Source organism: Lepus europaeus, chromosome 19 (assembly GCF_033115175.1).
Source record: "Lepus europaeus isolate LE1 chromosome 19, mLepTim1.pri, whole genome shotgun sequence".
Taxonomy (NCBI): domain Eukaryota; kingdom Metazoa; phylum Chordata; class Mammalia; order Lagomorpha; family Leporidae; genus Lepus; species Lepus europaeus.
The window spans coordinates 8,689,080-8,711,186 of record NC_084845.1 but is presented as its reverse complement, the minus strand read 5'-3'; the positions used below and the strand labels follow the sequence as shown (position 1 = coordinate 8,711,186).

The 22,107-nt window shown below is 60.5% G+C and overlaps 1 protein-coding gene across 1 annotated transcript; it reads left to right on the top strand.

The window, feature by feature from the left end:
* Window positions 1-14,786: 14,786 nt before the first annotated feature.
* Window positions 14,787-21,151, top strand: CALM3 (calmodulin 3). The gene is made up of 6 exons (XM_062176423.1): window positions 14,787-14,916; window positions 17,831-17,861; window positions 19,113-19,256; window positions 19,339-19,445; window positions 19,552-19,687; window positions 19,788-21,151. The coding sequence occupies exons 1-6, from the start codon at window positions 14,914-14,916 to the stop codon at window positions 19,814-19,816; spliced, it is 450 nt and encodes a 149-aa protein (XP_062032407.1). The 5' UTR covers window positions 14,787-14,913; the 3' UTR covers window positions 19,817-21,151.
* Window positions 21,152-22,107: the final 956 nt, after the last annotated feature.

Below are 22,107 nucleotides of genomic sequence, written 5' to 3'. Positions count from 1 at the left end.
GCCCCGCCCCTGGTGGCTGATGCTGACAGGTGGGTGGACGACACCGTCAGGGATAAGGGGCAGAGGGTGTCCACACTGGACGAGAACAAGAGGGAGAGTTCCTCATTGAAGGGGTCCCCAGCCACTCCGCGGGAGGGGTGGGCACAGCTGCTCCTAGAAGGAGCCATTCCCGCTGGTGCTGGCCGGCTGAGTCCTCAGGCCGCAGGCACAGAGACCTCCCTAGGGACCTTGGACAGCTCCAGGGAGCGTCCCCCCACCCCCACCCCAGCCCTGCCGGGGGAAGACTGCTGCCTCCAGTGGGCCAGCCTCACCTCATCCAGAGCCCCAAGCCCTGCCAGTGTCCTGAACCTCTGGGCCCCACCGGTGGCCTCGCAGGGAGGTGTGGGTGCAGGGCACTGCAGCTGCCGCTGCTGGGTTCCCCCCTGCCCTGAGCCCAGCGCCGAGTGGGCAGCACCATGGCCACAAGCCGTAGGGAGTGGGGGGAGTGGGGGGTGGGAAGACTGGGTGGCGTGGACGTGCACGGGGCCTGGCAACCCAAGGGGGCCCTGCAGAAGCTCCCGCTCTGGAGCCCTGACCGGACTCCATGGAGGACACCTGTCAGGGTGGCCACCTGTAGGGAGACCTCTAGATAAGGACTGAGTGCCGGACACACGAGTCCCTGCTGCTGCGTAAAGACCGCGGGACACACCCACCCCTCCCGCTTCCGAGTCTCAGACCCGGGGTTCTGGGAGGAAGGCAGGGAAGACCCGATCTCCCGGGGGGGGGGGCAGCTGGTGATTCCAGGAGGGGGCATCCGGGTGGCAGAAACAGAGGGGGAGGCAGTGGGCTGACCCAGAAGGGGGCTGAGAGGGGACGGACTGTGCCCTCTTTCTCTCTCTCTAACAAAATAATAAGGGCCAGCGCTGTGGTATAGCGGGTGAAGCTGCCACCTGCAGTGCCGGCATCCCATATGGGCGCCGGTTCAAGTCCCAGCTGCTCCACTTCCGATCCAGCTCTCTGCTGTGGCCTGGGAAAGCAGTGGAAGATGGCCCAAGTCCTTGGGCCCCTACACCCATGTGGGAGACCCGGAAGAAGCTCCAGGCTTCTGGCTTCAGATTGGCTCAGCTCTGGCCATGTGGCCAACTGGGGCGTGAACTAGCGGAGGGAAGACCTCTCTCTCTCTCTTTGCCTCTCCTTCTCTCTCTGTTTAACTCTGACTTTCAAATAAATAACTAAATCTTTAAAAAATAATAACTAACTCTGGGGCCCCTGCTTCCCCAGGCCCGGTCCTTCCAGCCTGCCGTCGCCTCTCCTGCTCTGGGAGATGTTCCCTCCGCCCATTTTCCGTGACTATAACGAATGACTCAAGCCAGGCTGCTCTAAAGAAAAGGGGTTTCTCCAGCTCACAGCCCTGCAGGCCCAGGGTCCGAGCAGCCTGCCCGCCTGCCTGCATTGCTGCTCGTGCTGTGTTCCTGTCCCCCGTCCCTTTCCACATAAAGCGGCCAGAATCCGACCGACCGTGGGGACCCTCCCTCTGACCTCCTCTAACTGCGTCCCTACAGCCTCACCCCTAAACGTCACTGTCGGGTTAGGCTGCTGCCCTCCTAATACCATCCGTGCCCACCTAGGACTGAACTCCAGCCTGAGCTGGGAGCGGCACTCAAACCGCAGCCAACGTCTCCAGTCCTGGGGGCTTCTCTGCCTCTTTTATCGCCTCTGCCCAACCCTCGGTCCCCAGCCCTGGGTCCGGAAGCGTCAGACACCAGAGACACAAGTGGGAGATGGAGGCCGCCTCTCGGCCCCGTTCTGCCTTGTTTGGGGTTCCCTTTCTCAGTTCCTGGTTGCTTCTGCAACCCACCAGTGTTGAGACATAGATAGTGCTGCTTTTAACAGTTAAAAAAATAATTTGAAAAGCAGAGAGAGAGAGAGACAGAGACAGAGGCTGAGATGGAGAGATCTTCCATCCACTGGTTCACTCTCCAAATGCCCGCGAGAGCTGGGGCTGGGCCACTCCAAAGCCAGGAGATTGGAACTCAACCCGGGCCTCTCACAAAGAGGACAGGGTCCCAAATGACCGAGCCATCACCACTGCCTCCCAGGGTGCACCTCGGCAGGAAGTGGGAGCCAGCAGCAGGGCTGGGACTGGCACCTTTCTGCCCTTCCAAGCCTGGTGGCATCAACAGCTCAGCCAGGACCCCCAGTGATACGAAAATGGGCGCCTGGAACCAGGGCACTGCTCTAAGAAAAACCCCTCAACCACGCGAGCTCCCCGCTCCCTGTCAGGCCGCAGGCACGAGGCTGATGGCGGCTGTGGGAAGCCACCTCGGGGTTTTGTCCTTCCTGACAATGTGGGGCACAGCTCACGTGCTTGGGAAGTCTGTCATTTAGGGTGCTTTTCATCTGTTTTTAAGATTTATATATGGAGCCGGCACTGTGGCGTAGTGGGTAGAGCCGCTGCCTGCAGCTCCGGCATCCCATATGGGATGCCTCTCCTTCTCTCTCTGTGTAACAATGACTTTCAAATAAATAAGAGAGGGAGAGGCAGAGAGAGAGGTTCTCCATTCACTGGTTCACTCCCCAAATGGCCACAATGGACAGGGCCGGGCCAGGCCAAAGCCAGGAGCCAGGAGCTTCACCCAGGTCTCCCACATGGGTGCAGGGGCCCAAGCGCTTGTGCCAGCCTCCGCTGCTTTTCCCAGGCACATCTGCAGGGAGCTGGATCAGAAGTGGAGCAGCCGGGACTCGAACCGGACCCCTCCCCATTCATTTTTAATTTGGACTATTTGTCTTCTCATTGTTGAACTGTAAGCTATAGACAACTTTTTTTTTTTGCTATAGACAACTTTTTAATAAATTCTGATTTGAAAATATTTTCTCCCGTGCATTGTCTTTTTACTTTAAAAAAAAAAAAAAGATTTTAGGGGCCAGTGCTGTGATGTAGCAAGTAAAGCCGCCACCTGCAGTGCCGGCATCCCAAATGGGCACTGGTTTGAGTCCCATCTGCTCCACTTCCAATCCAGCTCCCTGCTATGGCCTGGGAAAGCAGTGGAAGATGGCCCAAGTCCTTGGGCCCCTGCACCCGTGTGGGAGACCAGGAAGAAGCTCCTGGCTCCTGGCTTCGGATCAGCACAGCTCCAGCTGTTGTGGCCATCTGGGGGAGTGAACCAGCGGATGGAAGACCTCTCTCTTTCTCTCTCTCTCTCTCTCTCTGCCTCTGCCTCTCTGTAACTCCGCCTTTAAAATAAATAAGATAAACCTTTAAAAGAAGAGTCACGGCTTCACAGCCCTGGCATTCATGGGCTCCCAAAGCTGCGAGCCACGGCCTACCATCCCCCTGCACATCCCTGGGCCTGTGGGTTCTCTGGACAAAGTTGATGGAGCACAGGGGCCCTCCAGGTGCTCACGAGCGGGGAAGACCACGGCCGGATGTCGCCGTGACCTAACCCGGGGAGAAGTCCTGTTAGCCCACCGAGGGCAGGTGACACCTGGGGAGCTGCTAGCGGGTCGAAGATCTCTCTGACTTTCAAATAAACGTTTGTAAGGACCGCTCAGGCTGGGATGCAGAGTGGTCTCCAGCAGAGAGAGCCCCGGGTGCTGGCCCTCGCCTGGACTGCAGACCCGTTTCACAAAGAACCCGTTACTAACCGCGCCAAAGGGCCGTCTGGATATTGAGAGGGTGCTGATAAACGGGTCCATGGCGCCCCCTGGTGGAGGCTGGGCGAAAACGCAGACGGTGACCAGCGTTCCACCTTCGCCGCTGTGTGGCCAGGCTGTTGTCGCAGGCTGCCCAGAGCTCTGTGCGACAGCCAGGCTGGGCACCAAGGCGCTCCAGCTAGGGGTGAGGACACAGAGGTGATGGAGACGAGATGTGCAGTGAGGATCAGCAAGATGTGGGGAAGGCAGGGAAACAGGGGACAGTCTTCCATTGGATGCTTCACTCCCCAGATGCCTGCAACAGCCAGGGCTGGGCCAGGTGGAGCCAGGAGCCAGGAGCTCCATCCAGGTCTGCTATGTGGCAGGCAGGGACCCAAGCACTCGAGCCAGCACCTGCTGCCTCCCAGGGTGCGCGTCAGCTGGAAGCAGAGGATCCGGCACGTAAGCCAAGCACTCTGCTACGGGACTCGGGTGTCCCGAGCACCCTCTTGACTGCTGCATGGAATTCCTACCCTCGGGTTTCCTTGAAGCCCAGAGGAAGGGGCCAGTGTCATGGTGCAGTGGGTTAAACCACTGCTTGCTATGCTGCCATCCCAGATGTGGGTGCTGGCTCCAGTCCCCGCTGCTCCACTTCCAATCAGACTCCCTGCAGTGCACCGGCAGTGGGAGATGGCTCAAGTGCTTGAGCCTTTGCTACCCACATGGGAGACCCGGATGGAGTTCCAGACTCCTGGCTTCAGCTTGGCTCCCAGACCTGGCTCTTGAGACCATACAGAGTGAACCGAGGGGTAGAAGATCCATCTCTCTCTCAAATAAATAAATCTTTAAAAAAAAAAAAAAAAGCTAGGAGCTTCCTCCAGGTCTCCCTGGTGGGTGGCAGGGACCCAGCCCTCACTGCGGCCTCCCAGGGTCAGCATCAGCGGGAGCCGGAGTCAGGAGCGGGAGCCCAGCATCGCGCCCAGGCACTCTGATGTGGGACGCAGGTGTCTCAGATGCCAAATGCATGGCCTGCGCCAGGGCTGCTGCTGGGAGCCACGAGGCTCAGGAGCGCCATGGTGACACTGGCTGCAGGGTACTGAGGGCGCGCTCAGCGGTGCTCGGCTCCACGCTTTGAAACGGTTGAGATGGTTCCATGAGAAAGGACCCCCTACCCCCATGACAAGTGGCCGGCCCTTCCCTGCAACCCCAATGCCCCCGCTCACCCACTGTCTTCTCGGCCACTTCAGATTTTTAAGAACACATTTATTGACTCTTTGAAAGGCAGAGTGACACAGAGAGAGAGAGAGAGAGATAGCACTCTTCCATCTGCTGGTTCACTCCCCAAAAGGCTGGGGCAGGGCCAGGCTGAAGCCAGGAACCAGGAGCTCCATCCGGGTCTCCCATGTGGGTGCAGGGGCCCAGGCACTTGGGCCATCTTCCGTTGCTTTCCCAGGTGCATTAGCAGGGAGCTGGATCGGAAGTGGAGCAGCCGGGACTTGAACCAGTGCTTTGACACGGGACGGTGGCAGGGCAGGCAGTGGCTTAACCCTCCACGCCACAGCGCCAGCCCCTGCAGCCTCGTTGTTTGTTACAACACAGATCCTGGTGCTTCCGTTCAATGTCAGTGTGCTGCTCTTGGTCTATCTGATCGATAAATGGGCCCCTTCAGGGAGCCCGTGGCGCTCCCAGAGGCTGGGCACGGGGGCTGCTCGGCTGCAGGAGAGCTTCCTTCTCTGATCGGTGGGATCCAGGGAGCCACAGAGGAGCCTGGCTGCCCCAGAACCTTCCCAGGTCGGCTTGCAGGAAACGTGGCCCAGGCCTTCCCCGGGCGTCCCCCGCCAGCGCCACCACCATGCAGAGCCACAGGCAGCAGCCGGGTTCCCTGTAGCCAGCAATGCTGTAAATGCTCAGTTTTAAAACTGGGAGATTTGGAGGCAGGTGTTTGGCCTCGATCTTGTTTTTTTTTTTTTTTTAAAGATTTGTTTATTTATTTGAAAGGCAGAATCACAGAGAAGCAGAGAGAGAGGCAGAGAGAGAGAGGTCTTCCATCCGCTGGTTCACTCCCCGGTGCAATGGCCAGAGCTGGGCTGATCCAAAGCCAGGAGCCAGGAGCTTCTTCCGGGTCTCCCACATGGGTGCAGGGGTCCAAGGACTTGACCATCTTCCATTGCTTTCCCAGGCCAGAGCAGAGAGCTGGATCGGAAGTGGAGCTGCTGGGACTCGAACCAGTGCCCATGTGGGATGCCGGCGCTGCAGGTGGAGACGTTACTCACTACGCCACAGTGCCAGACCCTGGCCTAGCTCTCAAGATGCCAGCCGGGGCTCCGCATCAGTTACCAGAGCGGCTGGGTTCCAGCGCTGGCTCTGCCTGCTGAGGCACACCTGGGAGGCAGCAGTGATGGTTGACGTGACCGTGACCGAGGCCCTGCCACTCGGCTGGAAGACCCAGGCTGACTTCCCAGGTCCTCGCGGCCATGCTGCCTGTGGTGACAAGCAAGGAAACTCAAAGCCAGACTATCGGTTTGGTTTGTTGTTGTTTAACCTTTGAAAGTCAGAGGGAGAGAGAGACTCCCACCCACTGGGTCACTTCCCGACTGCCTGGCGCCAGGAATTCAGTCCAGGTCTCCCAGGTGGCCGGCAGGACCCCAGCCTCTTGAGCCAGCACCCGCTGCCTCCCAGGGTGTGCATTCGCAGGAAGCTGGAGTCGGGAGCCAGCGCTGGGGTTTGAACCCAGGTCCTCTGACTGCTAGAATAAATGCCCACCCCAACACAAAACACCACTAGCAAAGACAGGATCAAAAAGAAAGGAAACGTTTCCAAAAAAAAAAAAGTTAAGGAAACTTTTAAAAAATTCAAATGTAAAACAAAGAGAGCTTCTTCCCTCCCTGCAAAGACACAGGCAGAGCTGCCGTTTTGCATACCAAAGCCGTCCAAAGAATCTGGTCCCACCAGATACCAAACAGAACATTCTCAAGGAGGTCTCCCCGGTCCCGTGAGGCCGCCAGGAGCCCGGAGCCCCTGCGTCCCCGTCCCCGGGGCAGCTCAGGACCGTCCCGGGAAGGACACTTGGGAGACCTCATCTCCAGAACACTCCCACCCCCTAGGGAAGGCGGCGCCTCTGATTGGCTGTCTTCCTTGATCCCCCGTTGCCATGGTGACAGCCATCCTCTCTCTCATCCAAAGGAGCACCGGCTCCTGCTGAATCACAAGAGGCTCTTTGGCACAGGGCTGGTGACTGCGCCGCGCGGCTCCTAATAGACGCAGAGTCCTGTGCGGTTTGCAGGAGGCAGAGAGCTCAGCCCCGCACGCAGCCGCTGGTGGGAGAAGGAGACCAGCAGGGCTCTGGGTTCCCGGAGACGGTGCTGAGGGTGGCAGGACAGACTCTGCCCGTCCCGCCCACGCTGTGGGCACCTGCTGTGTGCCAGGCCCCGCACCATGCCCCCCGTGCCCTCCACCCTCACTGCAATCCCTCAAAAAGGAATTATGACCACCACCACCCCTCTCCAAAAACAGAGGCTAAGTCTCCTTCCCAAGCCCGCACAGCCAGGGACTGGAGGAGTAACGCCTGGTTTAAACCCGCGTCTCTCTAAAGGAGGAACCGTGTGGAGGGAGTGAGCCGGGACCCGAGAGGAGCTTGAGAAATTAGTGAATGTGTACGTGAATGAAAATAAACACACAAAATGGAAATGCCAGGGATCAATGAAGCCACGCACAGAGCGACAATCGTAGCTGCAAATGGCACATATCAAAAAGGGGAAAAATCCTCAGGTCAGTCACCTAAATTTCCTTCTTAAAAAACCAGGGGATGGCTGGCGCCGTGGCTTAACAGGCTAATCCTCCGCCTCGCGGCGCCGGCACACTGGGTTCTAGTCCCGGTCAGGGCGCCGGATTCTATCCCGGTTGCCCCTCTTCCAGGTCAGCTCTCTGCTATGGCCCGGGAAGGCAGTGGAGGATGGCCCAAGTGCTTGGGCCCTGCACCCGCATGGGAGACCAGGAGAAGCACCTGGCTCCTGGCTTTGGATCGGCGCGGTGCGCTGGCCGCAGCGGCCATTGGAGGGTGAACCAACGGCAAAAGGAAGACCTTTCTCTCTGTCTCTCTCTCTCACTGTCCACTCTGCCTGTCAAAAAAACAAAACAAAACAAAACAAAACAAAAAAAACCAGGGGATAAAAAGGGCACCAACACCCAAAGGGCAATAACTAATCAGGATTAGAGTGGAAATAAGTAAAGTAGACAATAGAAAAATAATGGAGAGAAAAGCTTGGTTCTTTGAAAAGATCAACAAAGTCTACAAATCTTCAATTAGAACGACCAAGAATTTTAAAAAAAGGGAGCAACGATGTGGATAACTAAAATCAGAGACGGAAGCAGGGACGTCATTCCCAGACCTTACAGAACTAAGGGTTGAATGAAGTCCAGGCAATGAACTAGACAAGCCATGTGAAATGGGAATGTCCCTAGGAAGACATAAACTATCCAAAAGAAATAGAAAATCTAAATAGACCCATAGTAAGGACGGAGATCAAGCTAGCAAGTTTAAAGTTTCCCATACAGAGGCTGGCTTTGTGGTGCCTGCCGTGTCGGCATCCCATGAGCACCGGTTCGGGTCCTGGCTGCTCCGCTTCCGATCCAGCTCCCTGCTCGTGTGCCCAGGAGAGCAGTGGAAGATGGCCCAGGTGCTTGAACACAGGTCCTGGCTCCTGGCTTCATCCTAGCCAAGTTCTGGCTCTAGCAAGCAATTGTGAAATGAACCAGCAGGTGGGAGCTCGCTCTCGCTCTCTCTCTCTCTCTCTCTCTCTCTGCCATTCAAGTATTTTTTTTTAGACACTAACAAGTGTGGCTGAGGGTGTGAAGAAGTTATGAACTCTTGCAGTGCTGTTGGTGATACAACCACAGTTTGATGGTTCCAGAGAGGTGACCCGCACAGATACCGCACCGCCTGGCCGTTCTACTCCTGGGCACATACGCAGCCAAGGCAACCGAAAACATGTCCAACAGAAACTCGGGACCGAGTGTTCACAGCAGCGTTCATGACAGCCCAGAGCGGGAACCAGCCACTGTCTGCCAGCTGGGGAGGGGATACACAAAACGGGGCACTCCCACAGGACGGAATATTACTCAGCTAGGAAAAGGAACGAAGTCCTGACTCACGCTTCGACCTGGGTAAAAGAAGCATGAAAATACTACGCCAAGTGAAAGAAGCCAGCCACAAAAAGGCCACACGCCATACCAGCTGACTTATTTAAAGTGTCCGAAATAGAGATCAGCAGGACAGTGGATCAAAAGCCAAGGCGGGGCCGGCGCCGTGGCTCAACAGGCTAATCCTCCGCCTTGCAGCGCCAGCACACCGGGTTCTAGTTCCGGTCGGGGCACCGATCCTGTCCCGGTTGCCCCTCTTCCAGGCCAGCTCTCTGCTGTGGCCAGGGAGTGCAGTGGAAGATGGCCCAAGTGCTTGGGCCCTGCACCCCATGGGAGACCAGGAGAAGCACCTGGCTCCTGCCATCGGATCAGCGTGGTGCGCCTACTGCGGCGGCCATTGGAGGGTGAACCAATGGCAAAAGGAAGACCTTTCTCTCTGTCTCTCTCTCTCTCTCACTGTCCACTCCGCCTGTCAAAAAAAAAAAAAAAAAAAAAAAAAAAAAGCCAAGGCGGGATTCGATCCCATGTATTCCGATATGGAGTGGGCATTCTGGTGACGCCCCCACACCTCCCCATGTGCTCTGTTTTAAGTCCTTGAGTGTGGGGTCATTTGCTTCAGCAACAATAACAAAGCTATGTTCTCCAGTTTTGAAAAGCAATGTTCTTTTTAGAAAGAAAAATGTTCTTTTTAGAAAGAAAAATGTTCTTTTTAGAAAGAAAAATGTTCTTTTTGCTGTATCTTGTGTGCTTTTATCCTCAGTTATAAATTCTTCATAAAACTTCACTGGAATTGTAAAATCTTCAGATTTCTTCTTAAGCAAGACAGTCGAGGACCAGGAGTTCGGTGTAGCAGTTAAGGTACCCCTTGGGGTGTCTGCATCCCATGTGGGAGGGCCGGGGTCTGCTCAGGACCCCAGCTTCCTATGGGTCTGGCGCTGTGGCGTGGTGGGCTGGCCTCTGCCTGCAGCGCCGGCACCCCAAATGGGCACTGGTTCATGTCCCGGCTGCTCCTCTTCTGATCCAACTCCCTGCTGATGGCCTGGGAATGCAGTGGAAGATGGCCCAAGTGCTTGGGCTCCTGCACCCGTGTGGGACACCCGGGGGAGGTTCTGGGCTCCTGGCTTTGGATTGGCCTGGCTCTGGCCATTGCAGCCACTTGGGGAGTGAATCAGCAGATAGAAGACCTCTCTCTCTCTCTCTCTCTCTCTCTATCTCTCTCTCTCTCTCTCTCTCTCTCTCTCTCGTCTCTGATGATCTGCTTTTCAAATAAATAAATAAATCTTTTTTTTTTTAAATGATACCTTCACCAATTTTGTGGCTTGTTTTTCTTTGTGAAATGCAGACAGAATGCTATCAGTTTCATGACGGGTTACTGCGTAGCACTATGACCACGGACTCGGCAGCTCCACTTAACACGCACTGATGAGTTCACGGCTTCCGCGGGCCAGGAGGCCCCACACGACCTAGTGATGAGGGCCACCGCCAGGGCCACGGCATGAGAAAGCGCTGGGCCCTCAGCCAGTACTGGAGCCAGGCTCCTGCTCCCGGTGCCAGCAGCTGGTTTCCTGCCGCAGAGGGAGACGGGCGCCAATCCCCACCCTGGCCACACACACCCCCACAGGCCTCACTGCCAAACACCATCATGTCAGCATTAGCATTTCTTTAAAATACTAAAAAAAGATTTATTGTTATTCATTTGAGAGACAGAGTTGGGGGTGGGAGGGAAGCGCGCTTCCGCCTGCAGGTTCACTCCCTGGCTGCAGTCACAGGGGCTGGGCCACTAGCAGGAAGCTGGGTCAGAGGCAGAATCAGTGAGACTCCAACAGTAGTTCTGATACGGAGTGCCCGTGTCTCCGGGGGCGGCTTAACCCGCTGCCCAACAGCGCCGGCCCCCAGAGATGTATTTAAGAGCGAAATAACTCAGTCATAGCGAACGTCCATATTCAGTTTGCCTGCAGAGACTGGCAAATCCAGGGGCAGCATTTGGCACAGCTGTTACCACACCGCCCGAGACGCCTGCAGCCCACGTGGGAATGCCTAGATTTGAGTCCTGGGTGCACCTCCGATTTAGTGTCCTGATAATGTGCCCCAGGGGAGGCAGCAGGTGACTCAAGTACTTGAGTCCCTGCCGCCCACGTGGGAGACCTGGCTGCAGCCTGGCCCAAACCCAGCTGTTGCGGCCATCTGGGGAGTGAAGCAAAGGATGGACGGTCACTCTCTGCCTCTCCCTCTCTCTGTCACTTTGCCTTTTAAAATAAATAAATAAATCCTTACACACACACACACACAGGATCTAACCTCACCAAGCTTGTATTCCAGCGAAAGGATCAAGCAATCATTGTAACAAATACAATTATTTTTAAAAGCTTTTTGCTGCTATGAAAAATATCAGACCCAAGTGAAGGAAATCAGAACTGGTGACTGTAGATGGCTCCTGGCTTGGCCATCATGGAAAACGTGTCTTTTGAAGAAACACTTGATGCCAAGGAGGGGCTAAGCCACGCAGGTATTGTGGGGAGAGCCGTGGAAGAGGAAGGATGCACAGGCCCTGAGGCAGGATCTGGACGTGTTCAAAGAACAGCGAAAAGGCCAGTGAGGGAGGCTGGGACCGAGCGGGTGAGGAGTGGGCATAGGGGGAGGAGGCCCTGGAAATCACGGGGGATAGGATTGTTGTGTGGACTTGATGCTTGCGCTGCTACTGGATAGGAACTGGGCTTCCTGCTGTTCCCTGATTACAACGGGCTTAAGCGTTGGCTCACTGGAAATTCTTAGGAAGACTTACGCTATGGGGCTGGTGTGGTGGTGTAGCGGGTTAAGCCTCCACCTGCGGCTCCTGCATCCCATGTGGGTGCCGGCTCCAGTCCCAGCTACTCCACTTCCAGTTAAGCTCCCTTTTAACATGCTTGGGAAAGCAACAGAGGACGGTCCAAGTGCTCAGGACCCTGCACCCACGTGGAAGACCTGGAAGGAGCTCCTGGCTCTTGGCTTTGGCCCAGCCCAACTCCAGCTGTGGCAGCAATTTGGGGAGTAAACCAATGGATGGAAGATTTCTCTCTCTCTGTCTCTCTAACTCTGCCTTTCAAAATAAATAAATAAATCTTTTAAAGACAAGAAAAAAAGAGAAGACTTAAGGTATGACTGGGACACTCCTACAGGAGCCTAGGGAGACCCTGGGAGGTCAGTGACGGCAGGCATCTCCCAGTCCTGGAGAGGCGGGGCGTTGGGACCAGGGCACCCGGAGACAGCAAATAGAAACAAAGAATGCTCCATTGACTCTGAGCTTCAGATAAATAACCACGAAAGGTTTCAGTACAAGTATTTCCCACGCACTCTGGGTGAGAAATATTACACTGAGCAAAAGAAGCCAATCGCGTGTTCTGCGATTCCTTTTCTACAAACTTCTAGAACGTGGTAAACTACAAGGACAGAAGGCAGAACAGTAGCTGCTTGAAGGGGGACAAGTTGACTACAAAGGCGTACAGGGAGCTGACTCTCGGGGTGACGGGCATGTACATGTCCCACTGGCCTTGGACAGTGGCTACCTGGGTGGATGCATTGTCAAAACTCATGGGACTGAATACTTAAGATCTGTGGCATTTTATTTCCTGTAAATTATGCCATACCTGCTAAACTGTGGGTCACATGGCTAACTCTGAGCCAATGGCAGGCAAAGGAGGTAGGCAGGCTATGCTGATTGGCTACGCCTGAGTCCCCTCCCTAAATGGTACCAGAGTCGGGGTGGGTTCCGCAAGAGGAGACACGGACTTGTGTGCTAAGTCTATGCTTGACCCTTGCCCGAATATGACAACAGCTTAAGCAATACACATTTATATCTCTCTTTCGAGTAAAAATTTGACAGCGAAGATGGTGGGCTCTGCCTCAAGGCTCCATCAAGGTCCCAGGTGCCATCCATGTCTCATCCTCTGGGCCAGCATCCAGTCACATGACCACCACTAACCGCAAGGAAGGCTGGGAAATGTAGTTTTGCTCCTGAGTCACAATGTACCTGCAGCTAGAATTCTAATTAAAGATGGGGAGAATGCATATTGGGAGAAAAATACAGCCTCTGCCCCCACCCCCGGAAGCCATCCTAATATTTCAAGAGATTGAGAGTTCAATGTATGTTTAATGTCGTGGGGTGTGCCCACAAATTATTTGGGGTCCACTTCCAACTCAGTCTTCATTGTGCAGCCACGGGCAAGCTGCCTCTATTCTCTATGCTTGATCAAACCTCCCTACCTCCCTGGGCTCTGCGAATCCCAGTGGCAATAAGATAGTTCCGTGCCATGAAAAATTGGAGGTAACAAATCTATAGGGAGGCTGTGAGAATTCAACGAATTTGAAGGCAAGCAAAGTGCTTGGCGCGGTGACCCGGCTAAGAGCAAATGCTCATGGGTGTGAGCTGTATAGTTCTGATTACGTCACAGATTTCAGTAACAGAAGCCAAGCTCCGCCTCACAGACACTGAGACTCGAGAGGAGAGCGGGCACCTGGTGACTGGACACTGGCCGTCTCTGTTCCAGGGTCAGTGGGCAGTGCTGGTGACCAAAGCGGAGCTTGGGCCAGCCCTTATTCCATGAGGAATCCTTTGGTTGCAAGTGACAGAAATAAATTCAAACGAGCTTGAGATAACAGGGAAATTTCAGGGTCTCAGGTAACAAAAACTCCTGCCCGATGGGGTCCGGCTGGGGTCTCGCTGGGGTCCGAAGCGCCGACCCCGGGGGGACTCAATGCAGACAACTCCCCAGCGCCATTGCTCCTCGCCAGCTTCCTCCTCGCCTCCTCTAGACGTCTTCTTCCTTCAGATGCGGGCATGGTGGGAAAACAGCCTCAAACAGCCTCTGTCCTCCGCCACGGCCTTGCTCCCCCATAGAGAAAGGCTTCCAGCTCCACAGCGCCTGATCCAAAAACCCAAGGAAGCATCCTCATTGGCTCAGCCCTCCGTCCGGTCCGGATGGGGCATGCTGATTGGTCCAGCTCGATTCGCCGGCCGATACCTCAGCCAATCACCGTGGTGGGGGCGGGAACAAGTAAGAACTTGGCTCCCAGACTAACGTGAGGCGGGTGGTATAGTTTAAACTCCAGCAAACGAATACTGCAGCCTCAGGGAACCTTCAGTCGGCATTTTCAGGACTGGAACCCTGAAATGCGGAGCGCCGGACCAGATGGCAAAGGGGGTGCTTGTGCCGGGTCTCAGTGAATGAATGAACGGCTGAGTGGATGCCCTGTGCCCAGGGGCCGCCCCGGGACAACCCGCAGCTTCCGCAGGCCCTGAGTAACTCCAGGCCGAAGCGAGCGCGGGCGCCCCGCACCCCTGGGGAGCGCGCCCCAGCCCGCAGCGCCCCAGGACCGACCCTTGGGCGGTGGGCGGAGCCTCGGGGACCCCGCCCCCGCCGAGAGCCCCGCTGGGGGCGGGGCTTCGAACCCAGCACTTTGGCTTGAACCATCATCCACTTGTTAGAGGGGAGAGCCGAGAACGCCCTGCCTCTTTCGCCAGCCCTTGAACCACTCCCCGGCCACAGAAACGATGCACCTTCTTCTATCATGGCCACAGAGTTTCCCTTGTCGCTTCGCAGCCCCTCGCAGCTCCAGGCAGCCACGCATTTGAGCCTTCCCCACCACCACTACGCAGTGGCTCGACCCAGTTTGACGCATTGCAGGGAAGGCCGGACCAATCGGCGCCGCGCTCTCATTTCCGCTGTGGGGCGGGCCCAATAGCGGCGCGGCTCACAGAGGGACGCGTCACGCGCCGTCGAGCGGTGCCCCTCCGCCGGCGAGGAAAGGGAGTGGGCACAGGGGGCGGGGCGCGCGGCCACCGAAAGTAGTCCTCCGCCGGGAGCGCGCGCGCGCGCGCTCTCGACGGCCAAGCCCAGCCGCGCGCGCGCGCGCGGGGGCCGGGACGCGAGGGCCGCGGGCCCGCCGGCGCGGCGCGGGGCGCGGAGGGATCCGCGGGCGCCGCAGTGCGGCGGCGCGCGGGCCGGGCGGGGCGGGGCGCGCGGCGGCCGTTGAGGGACCGTTGGGGCGGGCGGCGGCGGCGGCGGCGGCGCGCGCTGCGGGCAGTGAGTGTGGAGGCGCGGACGCGCGGCGGAGCTCGAGCTGCTGCAGCTGCTGCCGCCGCCGGAGGAACCTTGATCCCCGCGCTCCGGACGCCCGGCCTTCGCCATGGTGAGTGCGGGGCCGAGGGGGCCGCCGCGGCTGGGCGCCGGGAAGCGGGCTCGGCGGGGCCGGACCCCCGAGAGGCCGGGCGAGCCCCGGCCGGTGCCTGCGGAGCCCTCCCTGCCCCGCTCTTGGGGACGCCGGGCCGCAGCAGGGGGCTGTGGGGCTTCCGAAGGCGACTGTGGCACCCACGGGTGTCCGGGTCCCCACGCGGGCATCGGCGCAGTGAGGAGCTGGGCTGGGCCAGGGGCGCCGTCCCGGTGAGGAGGCGGAGCCGGGCTGCTCCCGCAGGGCCGGGGTCCTCATTGGAGGGGCGCTGCACTGGGGGGGGGCGAGGTCGGAAGGTGCTCCCGACCCCCCCCCCCCCGGGACTGAGGCTGCGGCCGGCGGGGCCGGGGCCGGGGGGAGCCGGGGGCTTGTGCGTGGTGGGGGACAGCTGACGGGTTAAGGCTGTTTGGGGGCTGGGAGGAGGTTGGCTTTGCTGGGGCGGGGGTCCCCTGAGAAGATGGGTTTGAAGGTGAGCAGCGGGCAGGTGGGCTTGGGGGGCTGGCGGACTTGAAGGATGTTGAGGGGGATGTGGGGGCCGCCAGGCCCTGGCCCAGGAAGAAAGGGGATTGGGGGAAGGCCCCAGGGCAGTGGGAGCGGGTGGGCGGAGTTGTTCAAGGCCCCGATGGCGCACTGGAGGCGCGTGAAGTGGGGGTGGGGGAGTCAAAGTTTGGGGTGCAGCCGATGAAGCCCGGCAGCCGGCCCCCCGAGCGGGAGTGCGGGTTCCTCCTGGCTGCCAGCGCCAGCGCCAGCGCCAGCGCCGTCTGCAGCTCCTCGCCGGTGCCAGATGACCGTGTGGCGTCGGTGACGATCGGGAGCCCTTTCCCATGCCCTCCGGGTAGGAGCTGCAGAGCCCGGCCAGGGAGGACCCCTGGGGACCCCTTGGTCAGCCCAAGGCGTCCACCGAGCCCGGCTGTGAGAGAAAACCTGCTCCCTGCCGCCCGCGGCCCCCCCAGGCTCAGCCCGGGAGGCGTGCGCAGCCATCCTGCCTGGCACGGCTGCGGCGAGCAGGCGGCCGCCGTGTATCAGATCTCAGACCTGCTGACCCAGACCTGAAGGCTCCGCTTGCCACCACCCGGTGCTCCCCCAGCAGGGCCCCCGCCCCCACCCCAGGACCCCCGCGTTGGCCCCGCCTAGCTTCCCTTTCCCTTGTCATCAGCAAGGTGTGGTTGGGACAGGGCGCTGGGAACCGGCCTTGGACTTTGTCCTGAGCACTGTGGCTCCTGCTTGGCCCTGGTGAGGGGCCCTGGCCCTGGTTTCTGATCTCATCTAACACCGCTCTGGCATCGGCCGGGGGCCGAAATAATACCCTCTTCCCTCCCCCACCCAAGCTGGTTTTTTTTTTCCCTGTCCAGCCCCTTGCTGGAACCCAAGATGGCAGGGCAGCCGGGCTCAGGCTCTGCGGATCTGCAGGTCGAGACAGGGAAGCAGCCCTGAGGGGGACCCAGCCCTGCTCGGGGTCCAGCGAGTGCTTCTCCAGGCTCCGTTCGCGCCAGCAGCCAGGCCTGGGGGCTGCAGCACGAAGCTGGGGCCTTGGCTGGCCCCGGGGGGAGGGGGCTCCTGAGTAGGAAGGGCAGGGTCTGGCGGGCCCTCCCGCGGAGCCACGCCTTTTCTGCAGCAACCCTGGTGTACCACCAGCCCGTCTGCTCCTTGTCTTTGTGGTGGGGACGGCAGGCGCCCGCCCTCGGAGCCACGCCATGCAGCGCCAGGGTCCCTGGTCCCGTCCCCTTTCCTGTGCCAGGCCGGGGCAGCCGCGTCCCAGGCCTGCTCCTCCCTCTGTCTGAAACCAGAAGCCCATCCTGCCTTCTCACTTTCCCAGGCCGCTTCCTGAGGTGTCGGTCAGGCAGAGCGAGGGCCGCGCACAGCCTCGCCGGCCCTCCCCCCGGAGTCTGGACTCTTCCAGAACGGGCATGCGTGCTGTTTTTCCTTCTTCCCCCCCTCAGCCACCTCCCCTGTCATCACTTCGATGTCCCCTCCCATTCTGGGGGGCAGGGGGTTGGCCTCCAGTTCCTCTTCCTTTAGGTTGAAGACAGTGCGGGCCAGTGACGGTTGACAGCTGGGGGTGGTGGGACAGACCTGCGCGTGGAACCTCGGGGTAAAGACTGCAGGTCCAGGTTGGCAGCAGTCTGGGCCCGCAGGGGCGCGCCGGGCGCTGCTGTGACATGGGCCCCTGGCCCCTGTTGCGCAGTCGTCCAGCCCTCTGTGGCCAGGGCTGCTGGGGCCGCCTTGGCACAGCCACGGAAGCCAGAGAAATCTGTGGTGGCCTAAAGCTGAGTGTGGGGGTTGTGCCCCTCCTGGCTCCTCCCCCAAACCCAGGCCAGTCCTGCAGCTCCTGCCCCGCCCCCAGGCCAGCACACCAAGGGCTGCCTGCCCAGAGCTGAGCTGGGAAGGGTTAACTACTGCAGCGCTGCGAGTCTCGTGCGTGGTGCAGCCCCTCCCTGGCCTGCAGCCCCTCCCTGGCCTCCGTCCCCGGCCCCTGTCTGTGGTTGGCTCTTGCGGGCACCCAGTGTCTCGGAGCCACCCGTTTGGAGAATTTTTGCCACTTGGGTCCACCTGGGCCCAGCGCCTGCAAATAGGTGACACAGAAACTAGCAAAGATGGCCCCAGAGGCCTTCCCTCTGCCCTACCCAAGGACGGGCCTGTTTGAGCTGGAGACTTGCAGAACGGCTCGCCTCCCTCAGCCTCGGGGCCCCCAGCCTGGGGCGCCCTGTGGTGCCACCCCGGGGCAGCTGGTCTGGAGCAGGCACTCGTCCTGCCCATGGGTTTAGGCAGCGCCAAGTTTGCCAGCCACCAGGACCCAGCGTCTGAGTGCCCGGACTGCTGGCCCTGGCCCGGGGCGGAGCTGCGCGGCCGCTGACCTCTCCTCCCTCCCTTCCAGGCTGACCAGCTGACCGAGGAGCAGATCGCAGGTGAGTGCGCTGCCCACCTGCGGCCCCTCTGTCACCTCCCCCAGACCAGCTCTCAGCTCCAGCCCAATAGGCTTGGGAGGTGAGCGCCCGCCTCCTGTGGGCGGGGCTGCTGGCCCCCCTCAGGGAGGCACTCCCACCGCGGCCAGCCGAGCTTGGCCTGCTCTGCTTGGCAGTCCCCGCGGTGGCCCTCCTGCACCCCCCATCGCGCCCTCCAGCACTGAGGGCCTGTCTCCCTGTTGTACCCTGTCGCTCGGCTTGTGTTCCTTGCTTTGAGATCGGTTCTGCTGGCCGCTGCTGGGTCTGCAGTGCCTAGCGTGTGGTAGCCTGGGAGACCGGCACGAGGGGGCCGTCAGGGAGTGGGCCCCAGCTCGCCCGTCAGGTTCACCTGGCTGTGTGACAGCCGTGGCGGGGATGGCAGGAGTGCGCACACACACACACAGTCACACCTGCAGCTTCCAAACGCGGCCCAGGCGGCTGCAGTGGCCTTGTTTACCCAGCGTGAGCTCAGGGGACCCCGTGACCCACTCTTGTTCTCCCCACCCCCAGAACAGCAAGCCCTAGGCACAGGGCGGTGCCAGCATCCCTGAGGACGCTCGCCCGTTTCCCTGGGGCTCCAAGGCTCAGGGTCACAGCGGCCGGCTTTGTGTGCCCCCAACACACACACACACTCTCAGAGGCGCATGCGCGTACCCTGTCCCAGCTGCGGGCGCTGCACGTGCGCACGCACTCGTCACCCTGTCCCCATTAGCAAGCTGCCCACACCCTCGGGACGCGCTGCCAGGCGTCTGTTCTCCGAGGGCTGGGGGTAGGGGAGCTCCAGGTGCCAGAATGGGCCCGGTGGGAGGGCGGGAGCCACGTGCTCCTCTCCCGCTGCCGCGCGGCCCCAGCTGCGGCCTTCCCACTCGCACCCCCGGCTCAGCGGCCGTCCCCCACGCACCGTCCGTCAGCCGTGCTCGGCTGCCGACCACCCCCACACCTCACCACGCACAGCGGCGCAGCTCCAGGGAGCCGGCAGGACTCGGCACCTCCTCTCGCCGCTCCTCCCTGCCCGGTCCTGCCCACGCGACCTCCCGAAACCCAGGGGCCAGACGGGGCCTTGGCAGCCCTGCGGCCAGCAGTCAGCCCGCGTCTTGGGGGGCGTCATGGGCGCACGGGGGTGTTGAGTGACTGGAAGGAAGGAAGGGCTCTCCCGGCGCTGGGGTGAGGCCCGGGCTGCCCGCGCCGCCCCACCCGGCCCCTCTCTCCCCACAGAGTTCAAGGAGGCCTTTTCCCTCTTCGACAAGGACGGCGACGGCACCATCACCACTAAGGAGCTGGGGACGGTGATGCGGTCCCTGGGCCAGAACCCCACCGAAGCGGAGCTGCAAGACATGATCAACGAGGTGGACGCCGACGGTGAGCCGGGCCCTCCCCGCCGGGGCTCGGGCGCCGCATCCCAGCGCCCGGCTCAAGGCCGCTCCCCGCCCTCCCCCCACAGGAAACGGGACCATCGACTTCCCCGAGTTCCTGACCATGATGGCCAGAAAGATGAAGGACACAGACAGTGAGGAGGAGATCCGAGAGGCCTTCCGCGTCTTTGACAAGGTAGGCCGTGCTGGGGCCGCGCGAGGGGCCCCTGGCTCTGCTCGCTGCCGGGCGGGGGCGGGGGCGGGCGTGAGGGGGGGGCTGAAAGCTCGGCCCGGCCCCCCAGGACGGGAACGGCTACATCAGCGCGGCCGAGCTGCGTCACGTCATGACGAACCTGGGCGAGAAGCTGACGGACGAGGAGGTGGACGAGATGATCCGAGAGGCCGACATCGACGGGGACGGCCAGGTCAACTACGAAGGTGAGGCGGCGGGGGGGTGGGGCTCTGGCTGGCGGCGCGCGCCTGCACCTGCCTGCACCTGCCCCTGACTCGCGTGCGCTCTGCCCGCCTGTCTCTGCAGAGTTTGTACAGATGATGACCGCGAAGTGAAGGCCCGGGCAGCTGGCGATGCCCGTTCTCGAGCTCTTCCCGCGCGCGCTCTCTTCGACACTCCCCCGCCTACCCCGGTTCTAGCAAACTCCAGTTGATTGACTGAGAATCTGATAAAGCAACAAAAGATTTGTCCCAAGCTGCATGCCTGCTCTCTCCTTCCTCCCTCCACGCCCCCTCCCTCCGCGCCCTCCTGCGGCCTGGGGAGGGGGCTGTCCTCCGTCTTGGTCTGTTTCCTTTTGTTTGTCATCTTGTTTGGGGTGCTGGGGTGGCCGCCAGCCCTGTCCCGGACCTGCTGGGGAGGGGAGCGAGGCCCTCGCCCAGGCGGAAGAGCATGCCCTTGGCTGTTGCATGTGAGCAGCCTGCGTCCGGGTGTCGGGTGCGGATCCCAGCAGCTGAGGGGGCAGGGGTACCAAGAGAGGGTTCCGGAAGGCCTGGGGGAGCTGTGGCGCTGGCTGGATGTGGCCCAGGAGGGGGGCGGGCCCGCGGGAGATGGCCAGGGTGGTGAGCGGTGCTGGGCCCCCTGGCTGCTGTGTGCTGAGGTTGGGCGGTGGGGGGGGAGGGGGCTATGCTGGTGGGCCTGTGTTGGGAAGGGTCTCGGCTGTTCTGTAAATACCTGGTGCTAACATCTCGCGCGCTCCCCCTCGTGCTGCACCCACCCACCCCACCCCAGGGCCCATCCCCGGAGTGGGGGAGTGGGTGTGGGCTGGTCGCTTTGTAATGTGCTGGTCCCTCCCCACCCCCCTTTTTTTTTAATCCCCCTTGTGCCACTTAGAACTTCTATTTCGTCCCGAACCCTGCTGGGCTGGCTGGGGGCGGGGAGAGGCAGGATGCGCCCCACCGCGCTGCCCAGAACGGGCCTGCTGCCCGCTCCCTCACCCCTGTGCTGCCATGCGCCTCTGCCCTGGCCCCTGCCTGCTCCCCCTCCCCAGTGGAGAGCATGACCCCCGCCCTTGCTTCTGGGACAAGTCAGTCAAGGTGGCGCTGTGGCCGCCCGGCTCCCTCCCTCCCTCCCTCCCTCCCTCCCTCCCTCCCTCCCTCCCTCCTCCCTCCCTCCTCCGGTCCCCACCCCCCCAGGTGGATCAAGTCTTTTCCCGGGCCCTGCCCGGCTTTGAGGCCCTTCGCCGCCGCCCTTGGGCACCCAGCCTGCCAGGGCGGGGTGGACAGGGAGGCCCAGCCGAGAGCTGAGGACAAGGGCAGCCGGGCGTGGGGCTGTGGACTTCTGCGGAATGTTTTGGTTTTGTTTTTTCTTAAACCGGGCAATATCGTGTTCAGTTCAAGCTGTGAAGAAAAATATCTATCAATGTTTTCCAATAAAATACACTGACTACCTGACTCGCCTGCCGCTCAGGTCTGTGTGGGGGCCTCAGCCTGAGGGGGGTGCCCACCGTGCTGGAGAGAGGACCCCCCCGCCCTGCGAATCTGGGAACCGAGAAGGGGCGGGCCCGGGCCTGGGGTGGCAGGACTGGGCGAGGCTGTGTGTGGGAGGGAGGGGCCTGTGGGGGCCCCAAGGCAGGGTTACTAGAGGCTGGGTGCGCGCCGGGCGGTGCCAGCAGGGTGCCTGGCACCCTCCTGCCAGCAGTCTTGGCCTCAGCAGGCCAAGTCCAGGCCCAGTTGGAGCTCAGCGCAGCCCGGGAGAGGAGGCTTTGTTTGACGCTTAGCACCACAAGCCCTGAGCACGCAAAGTGCAGAGACCATTGCCTGCTCGCGGCGAGGGGGGGTGGTCTCGAACCCTGGGCGGCTCACACCTCCCAGGGCAGGGCTGGGTGAGCCGGGCAGGACGGACCTGGAGAGGCAGGGCTGCCTCTGCTCATCCTGCCCTGCCTGGGGGGTGGGGCCCGATGGAGGGGCCTCTGCCGGGCCAGGGCCAGAGCCCGGCTCGACGTGGGGAAGTGAAGGCGCTCTTCACGGCCCGGCTTCCGTGTGCACTCCTCCCCAGCCCCTTTTTTTTTTAGATTTATTTATTTGAGAGGCAGAGAGAGGTCTTCTGACTGCTGGTTCACTTCCCAGATATGGCCACAATGGCTGGGGTTGGACCAGACTGAAGCCAGGAACCAGGAGCTTCCTCCAGGTCTCCCACACAGGTGCAATGGCCCAAGGACTTGGGCCATCTTCCACTGCCTTCTCAGGCCACAGCAGAGAGCTGGATCAGAAGTGGAGCAGCCGGGACTCAAACCGGCACCCGTATGGGATGGCGGCACTGCAGGCGGCAGCTTTACCCGCTGCGCCACAGTACCGGCCCCTCCATGTGCACCGCCACCTGGATGCATTGTGGCACTTGGTGGTGCTGT